Source organism: Perca flavescens, chromosome 16 (assembly GCF_004354835.1).
Source record: "Perca flavescens isolate YP-PL-M2 chromosome 16, PFLA_1.0, whole genome shotgun sequence".
NCBI lineage: Eukaryota > Metazoa > Chordata > Actinopteri > Perciformes > Percidae > Perca > Perca flavescens.
In genome coordinates this window covers 27,110,874-27,123,784 of record NC_041346.1, presented here as the reverse complement: position 1 = coordinate 27,123,784, position 12,911 = coordinate 27,110,874, and the positions used below count along the sequence as shown (strand labels likewise).

Here is a 12,911-nt window from a genome sequence, read left to right as displayed (position 1 = left end):
CCAAAATCCAAAGATATTCCATTTGAAATAAGATAAACCAACCACAAACAGCACATCCTCACACTTGTGATAATGGAAAGCTTTTGCTTTAAAAAAAAAAAAATTACTCAAATGAGCAATTGATTATTTGAAAAGCTACACATTAATTTCTCGATTAACTGACTAATCGTTTTAGCGCGATGACAGACACCGATCTGATGAAGCAAGATGGTGGCTTATTTAACCTCTGATGGATTTCCTTCACAGGAATGCAGATGGATCGGTCAAGACAAGTTTCCGATATAAAGCATCCTGTTTGGAGTTACACCTGAGTGGGACTGTGTCTGATGGATTACGGTGTTTTCTGCAAGCTGCTCACATGAATTCAGAGGTCGGTGAGATGTGGACGCATTCGCCTTCAGGAGAAATCTGAGACCTGGATGAGCCTTCGAGCACGACGAGAACATTCAAGTGAAGGAGACAAACCATGGACTTGTTATGGTGTGGCATCGGACCGATCGCGTGCTTCTAACCCGTTTGTAGCACCCTCTACCCTGCACCCCATGTCACACCTTTCCCTGAATTATGGAACTTTTGTGGAAGACGCTGACTTGGACACTGAGCCTGGTGGTGATGGCTGCTTCTGAATTCCAAAGCATCAACAGACTTTCACACAACTCTCAAGGTACGATGTATGACAGGTGGACAGGTAGATCGTAGCACTTCTCTTGTATGTTCACAATCAAATTCTTTTTCTCTTCTTGTCTTCTTTCTCCTGTAAAAGAGGAGTTCCTGTCCTACCTTCAGCACTACCAGCTGACTGTCCCGGTACGGGTGGATGAGAGCGGAGAGTTCCTGAGCTACACTGTGAAGCACCACCGGCCGGGCCGCCGGCGACGGGGCGCGGCGGACCCCTTGATGGGACAGCTGCCTGCGTTACACCCGGACCCCCCAGAGTCGCGGCTGTTCTACAGATTGTCAGCCTACGGAAAGCACTTTCACTTAAACCTGACGCTCAGCCCCCACCTGGTGTCAAAACAGTTTACAGTGGAGTACTGGGGCAAAGAAGGAATGGAGTGGCGTCATAACGTGGTAGATAACTGTCACTATGTCGGATTCTTGCAAAATCAGCACAGCACGACCAGAGTGGCACTCAGCAACTGCAAGGGCCTGGTGAGTACAGAGGTATTGTTATTATTCCAAGTGACCGGAGTTCACACCGCTGTCCTCAAACAAACCCCCCGACACTAATGCCAGGTAACTAATATTTGCCTAGCTTGGGCTGATCTCATGTCAGCCAATCTTTCAGAGGCAGCACCAAAGGATTAGAGCAATTGTAGTTTGCTTAACAGAATCTTGGCTTCCGTCCACTTGGCACACTGAGTCTGCAGGCAGCTTGGAGCGAGGTGATGCTCGTGGAGAAAAATCATCTCGGTGATCTGTTAGTGATACGCATCAGGGCTTTTTGTTCCATTTGCGCGTTCAACATCACGCTTTGTCCTCACAGTTTTAAAGCGATCACGTTTCTCTAGTTGGTCCTTTTTGTGATCTGTTAAATGATGTGTTTAAATCACAACTATTACGCCATGTGCTGTGTTCTAAAACAAAACTGAACAGCACTAACAAGGCATCTAATTATCCTGTCTAAGCGTTTAATCCCTCAGGCTTCTATCCACAGACTTTGTGACTGTCCAGCTTCTCTTTACTAATCAAGAAATTGGAAGACGTTTTAATAGCTGTTATCCCTGCTTGGTTCAGAATAACTCTAAAGAAGGAACAAAAAGGCTCTGCTTATTATTGGCAAATGTAATCATGTGCAGAAAACATGTAGCCAAATGTGTTGGCAAGGCCGACAGAGTATCATAAATTGAATTAGTGTTTGCTCTTTTTTCTAACAGCACCAAAAATGGACAAAACTGTGTCTGTGCTTTAATGTAATCAGCTGTCTGGACAGTTTGAGATCTTGACATCACACACTATTAAAACCCCAAATCGAATGTGTTTCTCTGTGCTGGTGTGATTAATTGCTTTCATTGTAGGTTTTACAGAGGCAAGTTAGAGTTTATTACAAACTCATTTTTAAAGACTTCTCTCTGTTTATGCTCCACAGGGGGTGTTAAATGGCAGAGAGCCATGCTTTTAATGTTGGTCTGGATGTAATTGATTGTTTGGGGTACTTCAGTTTGACTGCAGACTAGAAACTAATGTGTTGTATGTGCTAAAACATGACACCATTGGGGAGAGGAGGTTACATGAGGGAATATGTTGGTTATTTAAAGGGATACGCCACAATTTGTTGAAATAGGGCTTATCACGGTCTCCCCTAGCTGTAGATAGGTGGGCCAACGCATTTTTTGTGCACGCATTGTTTTAGTCCGGTGCAACACCGGCAGCACCGCCGCTAGTTAGCTTAGGGTAGTGAATGGAATCCTATGTTGCCGGTTAGCATGTTGTGAGTAAAAGTGAGCCAACAAAAGACAAAAAAAAAACAACCTAATTACTTGCACTGAGACAAAAAAATGCGTTGGCCCACCTATCTACAGCCAGGGTAGACCGTGATAAGCCCTATTTCAACAAACGGTGGCGTATTCCTTTAAAGTTACAATCTGGAAGATATCGGTTTTGTTCTCTTTGGCAGCACCTATGGCGACAAGTGGTAATTTGGATCTCACTTTCACTTGTTTTTGAAGTTTCAACATCTGTAGCCATTGCTGTTTTCTTTGTTTGTACGGCCATAGTTGCCTTTTACTCGCAATGCTAGCAGAGACCGGATAACAACAGTACGCCGCTTCCAACGTGAGGGAATTTCTAGAGCGCTGTTGTGTTAGCTCCGCCTACCCTCTCTGGCGGACCAATGACTGCTGCGTGATGGAAAACATGTCAGTGACTGTGCACCACCTTTGATTTTTCCTATCGCCACAGACTCCCAGTTTGTTATACTGCAAATGCAAGGGCTTTTGTTCAATGGGCCTTAGGCTCAATCACCATTGTGTTAGCTCATTCGGCGATAGATAGTGACCTAACAGACATTTATTGAAGTGAAAATCTTCGAGATTATTACTTTAACGTTGTTAAGCATTGCCCTTCCACAAGTTGGGAGACTTGCAAGGGACACAATAAAGAAAAAACTGAAGCAGCAAAGACTGAGGTTTTATGACTTTTAGTCCCTAGTATTCAAAAGCGCCGGATCCTTCATTTCCCATAATGCAACTCAATGACATCTTTCGTCAGACTGTCTCTGCCAATGTATTTTTCCATATCCAGCTCTACGTCCCCAGTTTGCGACGAAAGCTTTCTGTAAAACTATAAATTCTCCAGGCCCGAGCTAAGATTACCCGGATGACATCATCAGGGTTATTTCTGATGATGTCACCAGGGTTATCTCAGCTCAAGTTTTCAGACAGCAGAGAATTTCCACTAGAGCCACAGAATTCTACAGCAATTTTTTTCCGCACGTCATTTGCAAAAATGGACCCTTTGTGTTTATTGAGGAGTTACTGGTGAGAAACTACAGTTCTTGCTGTTATTTCCCTCCCGTCTCTCTCCTTTTTCCTCTTGTCTCTGAATGTTCAGGAAGCACGTGTATAAAATCCAACGTAAGTGTGAAATTTACACTCGATCCAAAACACTTCCAAGTCATGCAAGCGGTCTTTGCGTCAATTTGCGCTACCTTGGGTGGATTTGTGTCTAATGGCGTCTTTCTATTGACTTTGTATGCAATTGTGTCACCTCTAAAATTGTCTTTGCATTCTGTCTGAACACACAGTTGAACTGAACTGCCCTGGGTAATAGAGGAGGAGTGCACCTTTAATAGAATGAATACAAAATAGTTAGAAATACAAATCATGGAAGTTGTTTTTTTATCTGCATTAATGTTAAAATTTCTGCATTTGTCGTCAATGTTTGATTGTGTTTGTAACCTTGTTTCTTTCACTGGTTTTCTCTCCCCAACAAGCATGGTGTTATAACAACAGATGAGGAACAGTATTTGATAGAGCCATTAAAGAACATATCCTCCACCACCTCCGGTGAATGGAACCTGGAAGAAGCACAGCAACATGTTATTTATAAAATGTCTGCCATTCCCTCACCACAAGAACATAGCCAGGAGTTCAGCTGTGGCATTTCAGGTTGGTGAACCTCCATCTGGGTTGGACTCTGTGTGGGTGGAACTGACGTAAAGGAATAACTATACATAGAAGGTTAGAGGAAGTGCTGGTTTGGTTCTAGGCCCAGGTTCTGGTAGACATGACCGGGCCTCTTGTGTGCTATAGTTACTCCTGGCCTGGACACCTTTCAACCTGTAAGAAAGACTCTCGTTTCAGCTTTCATAAAAAGGCCCTTCAGTGCATAAAGAGTTCCTGGCTCTGACTTTTATAGGAGCACAAATCCTATTTATAGAACCAACAATCACGTTCAGATTGTAAGATTCAATCAACTCTGAGCAAACGCGGTGTCTGCTGCGATATGACGAATTGGAAAAAGAACCAGGTGGATATTTAGGTATTTGGGCCAAGGTCTTATAAGAAACAGCAAAGGCTGTCATCGCCAGGAAGCTTGCATGCCCTAACATGTACCATCTTTTAACTTCTTTTCCCAGAGCATCTGGGTCTTAAAGCAAAGGCTTTAGCTGCAAGGTTCAAAGTGGCAGATTACCTACGCGCATCTACCATACACAAACCAGCTCTCTCTCAAACAGATAAATGGGTCATCATTTTGAAGTTCATAATTCACTATAACTTTGCTTTGTCTTCCTGCCGTTCACAGACCTCATTAAAAGCAGCGCACCTTGCCCGTTGAGCACCCCTTCCCCTGTCCACTTGTCCCCCGGACCCCGAAACGACAGCGAGCACTCAAGCGGCGCACGCAGACAGAGGCGCTCGGTCAGCACCGAGCGCTTTGTGGAAACGCTTGTGGTTGCTGATAAAATGATGGTCGGTTACCACGGACGCAAAGACATTGAGCACTACATCTTGTCTGTAATGAATATTGTAAGTTTGATCCTATTTTTTGGTCATGTTGGTCATATTGTTCTTATTGTCTACCTCACCAGTTGAATCTACAATTTCTCCGTTGTTGCCAGTTTAATTAATGGGATATCCAGTGTTGGAATGTAACTAAGTGCATTTACTCAAGTACTTTACTTAAGTACAAATTTAGGGGACTTGTACTTTTCTTGAGTATTTCCATTTTATGCAACTTTATACTTCTACTCCACCACATTTGTCTGACAGCTTTAGTTACTTTTGTCCAGTGACAACCGCGTATCTCCAGATGTGTTGATGTTGAATATTTGTGATAAAGTGAAGGCTGAAGTTTTCCTTCATGTGTTGAGGAAATTCTCCTATTTCCTAAAGCTAAATAAAGTCTTTAAAAAAGACTCTTGGATCAGCTGGAAAATGCATCGTCACAAAGCTGAAAGCAGGGCTGTTTTTCTGACACCATGAAAAGTTTAAAAACTTTTTAGAGATACGTGGTTCTCACAGGACAGCGACGCTACAAACATATAATTATCTTATAGGATATGAATATCCATTGCTGTAGATTAAACTATACAACAGCACAAGTATATAAAGGAGTTAGAATGAGCATAATCTTAAACATATACAGAAGTAAAATGCAACATACACATTAATGCAGCGGGAATATTAGTCCAGAAACATCAGATAAAATAATAAAACACTGACCCTTACTTTATGCTGATACATACTTATACTTCAGTAAGGTTTTGAGTGCAGGACTTTTACTTGTAGTGGAGTATTTTCAAAGTGTGTATTAGTACTTTTACTTAGCTAAATTATCCAAATGCTTCTTCCACCACTGTGTATACTACAGTAATGTATGTGGTACAGTGCCTGATTGGTGATTAGATGAGATGTTGTGACATATGGACACAATTTGTCTGACTTTGTGTCTTTTCTTCTTTTCTGGAGGTCAGGTTGCCAAACTTTACCGTGATGCCAGTCTAGGAAATGTTGTGAACATTATTGTGACCCGGTTGATTGTGCTGACTGAAGATCAGGTAAGAAAAACTCCCTTTCTACCCTGACGTCTTGTCTGTTGTGCTGTTTTTCTCATTCATGTCACTTACTTTGAATCATCCATTCAGTAGTATCACAGTTATTATCACCGTGAGCTTTTTTAGTGTCTGTACCTTCACCTGTAGTGAGTGTATAACTGATACGCTCGGTGTGAGTGAGCTGCAGTATTTTAAGTGGTTGAAGAGCAGAGACAAGAGAGACTATTCACCATATGGCCACCACTTCAGATGAAAGATGTGCTCAGGCATCTTCCCTCAGGGAGCCTCGATTGAAGATTTTTACATGCACTGTACATGTGTATGTATGTGTGATGGGAGAAACAGAGCGCCGTCCTAGCATCTGTTTTTTTTCTAAAGGGATCAGAGCCGCTCTTTACGTAGCATCAGGTCCAAAAAACGTTTTCATGTAAAGTGGAGCTACACTTTGATCCAAATGGAAGGAAGTATATTAGAACACACAGATTACAAAACAATTACTTTATGGTGAAAGTGACTCACTGATGGGCTGTTGAGTTCTTCAGTATTGTGTTGTAATCAATCAGCTGAAATCGGCACTGTATCATCGGCTGGCGTTGCAATGGTTTCCTTTAGTTGAACCCATTATTTTCATGGAAGTAGATGCATTTTGCAGACTCTGCTACAACTTCCTCAACTTCTTCTTCTCCTAGCTAGTTTTCTTTCCATGTCTCCTGCTTTTTCTAATAATCACAAGTACTTGTTCTACTCGTTCTTTGACTTATCTAACTCCTCCTGCATCTTCTCTTAAATCAAATAATTTTTTTTCCGCTTTTCCAACAACTGGTCCTCTAAACCTCCCTCTGATCCCAGTACAGTACGCCTCCAAATAATTAATGAAAAGCATCTTTTCAAGTTCAATGGAATACGGTACAGTATACGATATGATTTGATACGACATTACGCAATACATGATTCAAAATGACATGATACAATAAGACACAACTTGATTGATACGTCACAATACGATACGACACAATATAACAGAACTTCTGATATGACATAATACGATACGAGTACGACTAGACGCGTCATATATGAATACAGTATCATGTTGCACTGTTTTGCATGTGTGTTGTGTTTTCTTTTGCAGCCTAACCTGGAGATCAACCACCATGCTGACAAGTCTCTGGACAGTTTCTGTAAGTGGCAAAAATCCATTCTGTCTCATCACAGCGACGGCAACAGCATTCCTGAAAACGGGATGGCTCACCATGACAACGCTGTCCTAATCACCCGGTAAGTTTGAGCTCGCATCTACGGGGAATGGACCACAATTTTGCTCAGTCGCCAGTTTGTGATCCAGCATGGATTCATGTACTTTAAAGAGTAAGAGTTTCAGTTGTTACAGAGAAAGTAGCGCTTATCTTCTCATTTTGAGCAAATAGGTTGCAGGTTATTTTCTGTGCTGTTAAAAGCAGTTGAGTCACGGTTCAGCTTCAGACTGGAGCTGTTTGAGGTGGCCAGCAGCTTCCGTACTTAAACCACTAAATGTCCAGTTCTTGTGCACAAACTTTACCTGTAAATGTAAAAGCTGATGGGACTAAATACCTCAGCGGGGGAAACTAAATGTGCTGTGTTTAGACTTACTGTACCTGTCACACTGCAATTTATGTCAGGGGTGTTACCATAAAAAAGCAAAACTCTGTCATTACCTGGAATAGGCTTCATTGTTGCCAGAACTGTTTTGGCCACACAACCTAGCAACTGAAGTATATACTGTGTATATTCCCCCCACTGGTTTTGTCTAGAGAGAGGATGACGTTCTGTGATGGACATGGGCTAAAGCCAAGCTTTTTGACTTTCTGGGCTTTGTAAAAAACAGCCTTTCTATCATTAATGTGCGCTTGCTTGTTGTCTGTCAGTTGATGTTCTCCTGCTTCTTTGGCTCCTGTTTTTATTGGAGGTTTTAGCTTTAGCTAGTTTAGCACCGACAGCAACCAGCAACTCAGTAGAGTCTGAGATGCAAAAAGGTCATCGAGTTTATCTCTGTGATAGATGATGAACTCTATTCTAATTGTTTTTAGATGCCAAACATCTCATTGTGTCTCATAAACTCACAAACGTACCCAGTCATGTTTAGCAGCCTGCGGATAATCCACAAATGAGAGCTGCATAGTAAACATGCAAGCAAAGGAAATTAATAGTCGCAGCAGTTTAGAGCTGCAGATACATTATGCTACCTGTAATTTTACCAGTTCTATGACAGAATTTAGAGCTGCATGAATCGATTTGTGACCACTAGACCACTAGGCAGAATAGCGGCTAAACAAGCCGTATCAAGTTGTTATAGCTAACGTTATAGTTAACGTACTAGCAAACAAATGTAAATTTAGTTACATATCTAGCAGGCAACATTATAATCCCAGTGGAGGTGTGTTGCTGGCCACCTGTCAAATGTAAGTGTACAATTCTCTTCTTTTAGCTCTGTTTTAGTCTCCAACAACTAGCTTGATATATGTTCCACTTTCTTCACTATCTAGTTGCTAACTTTGTGTGCCATTTGGTGCTGGTAAGCTAGTGGTTTATCAGACCTTGTTTCCTATAAACAGATTCCTGCCGCTGCTGGAAACACAATTAAAGAAGAATAAGGAATTAAAGAGAACAATGAGACCAAACTGTATGGTAAATGTGCTGTAAAATCTAAGTGTCCTGCTTTAAAGGCTTTGCTCGGTGCTGGAAGGACCTCGCAAAACTGTAAAAATGAATGAGCTAAAATGGTCAAAAAAATAAATAAAGAAAATCAGATCAAAATTTTTGTTTGTACCTGCAAAACTGTACATTTTGTGTAGTAGGCCTACTAATTAGCAAATGTTAGCATGCTAACACACTAAACTAAGATGGCGAACATGGCAAACATTTTACATGCTAAACATCAGCGTGTTAGCTTTATGACATTAGCATTTAGCTAAAGTGCCGTCCTCCTAAGTAGCCCTAAGTAACGTTACAGTATTGTAGACTCTTAGTCCAAGTTATAAATTATTTTATTTTATGGTACCAATTTTATAGCAGCGGTTCCATATGGTGACATATTGGTGAATACTGAGTCAAAACAAGGCAAACGGGCGAGAGATAATGAGATAATAAGCTGTGCGGAGGAGGAACCAGCTGAGCTCAGAGATGCTAACATTGGAGATAGTATAAATAGCTGATGGTAGGAAGCCCTCATTAACCACCATGTCTGGAGGAGCAATCAGACATTCCTTGCAGTGGTGGAATGCACCTAAAAAGGGTCCAGTATGGTTTTTAAGGTGGTTGACGCAGCGCTAAGCTCAAAGGACACTTATTTAATTGATGGTTTTGGAGGGTTTTTTTCTTCATTTTTGGATAAGTGATTGAGGTAGATTTGAAACAATTACTCCATTAATTGATCATTTGTCAAGCAAAAACACCAAACGTTCTCTGGCTCCAGCTGCTCTAATGTAAGGGTTTGCAGATTTTCTCTCTTCTAAGTCATTGTAAACTGAATATATCTTTAGGTTTTAGGGTGTTGGTCGGACAAAATAAATGATACTCGCGCTATAGGGAAACTGTGATGCCTGATTAATAAAGGAAATCATCTTCAGATTTATCCATAATCCAACAGCTTTTTGTGTATTGGATTGATCAAATGAGATTAAGATGAAAAAAGGAGAGGAGCCTTCTGCGTGTGCCTTCTCAACAGTAATTTGCTTGTTTTACTCATTACTGTTTTTCTTCTCGTGCACTAATTCGCTTAAACTGAATAGCCCATCAGTGGGATTCCTCTCACCAACAGCCCCGACGGCGATTCAACATGTTAAATTGGCCGAAAAAAGGCAGTCGAAGGCCGACAAGTAGCGACGGTGCGCGACGTACCGCAAAAACTAGAGCTCACAGTCGGCCTAACTTTGACCGATGGCCGACGATCTCCTTGGTGCGTTGAACCCCTAAAAATATAATGTTATGATTATTTTGTTTTAATAATAGTTGCTCTTACTATATATCTCTTTTGACAAGTATTTACTGAAGTGAGACTATGAGTATAATGTATTCCTCCTACACATATGAAGCTAATTCCAACTTCATCTCAACACTCAATTGAATATAATTACTATTACACTTATCATCATATTATCATAAGGTCTGAGGCCTTCACTGTCTGTTGTTATAACCAGGCTCACAGGAAGCAGACATCTTCCCTGTAGTCAGAATCAGTATCTTCTACCACTACTATTCGCCTTCGCTGATCAATGTGGATCTCCTGCGGGACACACAAAACCTTTTCATTGAAATTATCCACCCTTCATCATTAATGCGCCCTCCGTCGGACTGTTGCTTCTTCGGGCAGCCTTTGCGTCAGATAGCATTTTGAGACCGCCTTGTTTGGATTGTGGCCTGTCACGTTAAAAAAAGACACTGAGGGAAATTAGGGGGAAAAATCAAAACAAACAGACGTCCTAAAATGAGGTCACGATTGTACCTCTTTGGTTTGGAGCTGCTCCACTGGGAGGGAGGGAGACAGAGAGAGAGAGAGGGAGAAGGAAAAGGGGGGGAAGAGGAGTTTATGGGGAGAGTGAGGGGAGGGAGAGAGGGGAAGGAGAATGAAATTAAATTTGCTGTGCCCTTGGTTTTAATAGATTAAAAGCTTCTGGAATGATTGGATCATTCATTTGAAATGTATGATGTGGCTCAGAGTGTTCTGGCCTCCCCCCCCCTTCCGATCTATTGGATAACCTGTAGATGAGTTACAGGGGTTAACAGTAGGGACACGGCATGAGCTAAGCATTTCACTTTACTCCCATTCACGTCTAAGCACTGTGTGCTAGCTAAGTGAAATTTTCCTAAAGGCTAAATGCTATAAATGGAGGAGTGAACCAGGTGTTTTCTAGAACCAAACTTGTCATGACTTCATTATATGCTATTGTTATGCTAATGGTTGAAATTATATCAGGCCAGACTGTGTGATTAAACATGGAAAGAATGGGATGGCAAAGAGCCAGTGGAAGAAAATACTGTACATGTTAATAAGTTAATTTAATTGTTTTTTTTGTGCCCGTCCTTAGGTATGACATCTGCACCTACAAGAACAAACCCTGTGGTACCTTAGGTGAGTGAACTAAAGCAGATCTGTGTATGTTTTGTGTGTTCCGTGTGTTTTCTTTGCCACATTGGTGATCATGGCTGATTGTTGACTATATGATTCTTTGGATCTCCCTCTGGAGGGGTTTTCATTTTCACGTTCGGCCTTCAACGTGTCCTCACACAAACCTTATTTAGCAACCTTCGCAGTATCCTTTTTTAGAAAAACACCAGACGGCTCCTGTGAGACATAATGAGAAGGATGTTTTCACTTGTGTTATTATAGCTCCTCGGCAACTCCCCTCAGTCAGCTGAGGCCGTGAGCCCTGAACCTGGACAGCCGTGGTCTCCTCCTCACACGGCCTCCAGTTCATTAAACCGCTCGGTCTCTCTCCTCCGCCTCTAACCTCAGTTTGTCTAAGGTGTTTACACTTCCACCGGGGGTTGAGAGAGTAAGGAAAAGGTATGTGTTGGGAAGCAGAGGAAGGAGACTTGAGGGGGTGGGGTGGGGGGAGAGAGATAAAGAGGAGAGAGTAGGGACAGAAAGAGGAGATAGAGAAGAAAGGAAAATGGAAGGCGGAAGGGACAATTATAAGGAGTGTTAGAGTATGCACGAGGGAGATCGAGTGGGTGATATGCTGGGTGTGATGGTATTGGGGGTGGGAAAAGGACAGCAAGCAGTGGCAGAGACCCCCCCTCCACCTCTCTCTCTCTCTCTCTCTCTTTCTCTCTCTCTCTCTCTCTCTCTCTCTCTCTCTCTCCCTCCCTCTCCTCTTCAACCCCTCTTCCCACTCCAAACCTTGCACCCGCCCAGCCCTTCTCTCCCCATCTTATCTTTGTAAAGGCCCCGCAGGCACCACAGTATATCTTGGAGGTAATATTGTGACTTCAGGGGTGGTTTGACAGATTGACCGCATTCGTCACATTCCCCGGTCGCTTTAATTGCACTGGCATCTGCTTGGCTCCCCCCAACTCCCCCTCTCCTCTCCACCTCCCCTCCTCTCCCCCCTCTCCTCTCGGGGATCATGCTCCCGGGTCAGATCACTGGCCTTTAGGGTCGCTGAGTAATCACGGGGCTGGAGATAATGCACAGTCCACCCCGGTGTTAAGAAAACAACTTGCAATGCAGGGTGTGTGTGTGTGTGTGTGTGTGTTTGCGCTCACCCACGACACACACACACACACACACACACACACACACACACACACACACACACACACACACACACACACACATACACACACACATTCACTTTACTCTCTCTCACACACATTCTTAAACTAATCGTAGAGTAGCCACCCTCCTTCCTTTCCCTCCCTCTCCTCTTTCTTTCTTCACCTTCAGGCTCCCTCTTTCCCTGCAGTAATGGCTTCAGTGGCCTCCTGATTTGCGAGTCTATTCTTGTTTAGCCTCTTAGTAAAGAGGATACAAAAGCCATGCCACTTTTAGCAGGGAGGCCGGGAGTTCGTGCAAACTATACAGGAAATCTGAAGCAGTGCTGACCACCACAACCTGATCGTTGCAGGCCACTCGCAAATGCAGATGTGTCACATTTGTCGATATCACTTTTTGACTGCGAGTTGCAAAACTGTGTCTGTTGAGAGCTTGAGATGAATTTAAAGGGTCAGTCTACCCAAATAAAAAAAAAAAAAAAATCATACTTACCCCTTGTTGTATCGAGCAATTCAGTCAGAGTTTTATTTGCCCGGGTTGAGAAATATCAGCCTCCTCCTCAGTAGAAAGAAGCTACTATTGAAAACAGCTGACAGTAAATGGGTTTCCATCCACCGGTTTTTATGTGTTTTTATAAAAAAAAACATTAGTGAAGATGCTGGA

At 42.5% G+C, this 12,911-nt stretch overlaps 1 protein-coding gene across 1 annotated transcript in view; it reads left to right on the top strand.

The window, feature by feature from the left end:
• The window catches only part of adamts6 (ADAM metallopeptidase with thrombospondin type 1 motif, 6), a 65,563-nt gene that overhangs the window by 1,734 nt on the left and 50,918 nt on the right, over positions 1–12,911 (top strand). Inside the window, exons 2-8 of the mRNA XM_028602616.1 lie at positions 247–664; positions 764–1,152; positions 3,935–4,109; positions 4,747–4,970; positions 5,918–6,001; positions 7,128–7,273; positions 11,059–11,102. Coding sequence (XP_028458417.1) covers positions 565–664; positions 764–1,152; positions 3,935–4,109; positions 4,747–4,970; positions 5,918–6,001; positions 7,128–7,273; positions 11,059–11,102 — 1,162 coding nt within the window. The 5' untranslated portion in view covers positions 247–564. The remainder of the gene's footprint in view (positions 1–246; positions 665–763; positions 1,153–3,934; positions 4,110–4,746; positions 4,971–5,917; positions 6,002–7,127; positions 7,274–11,058; positions 11,103–12,911) is intronic.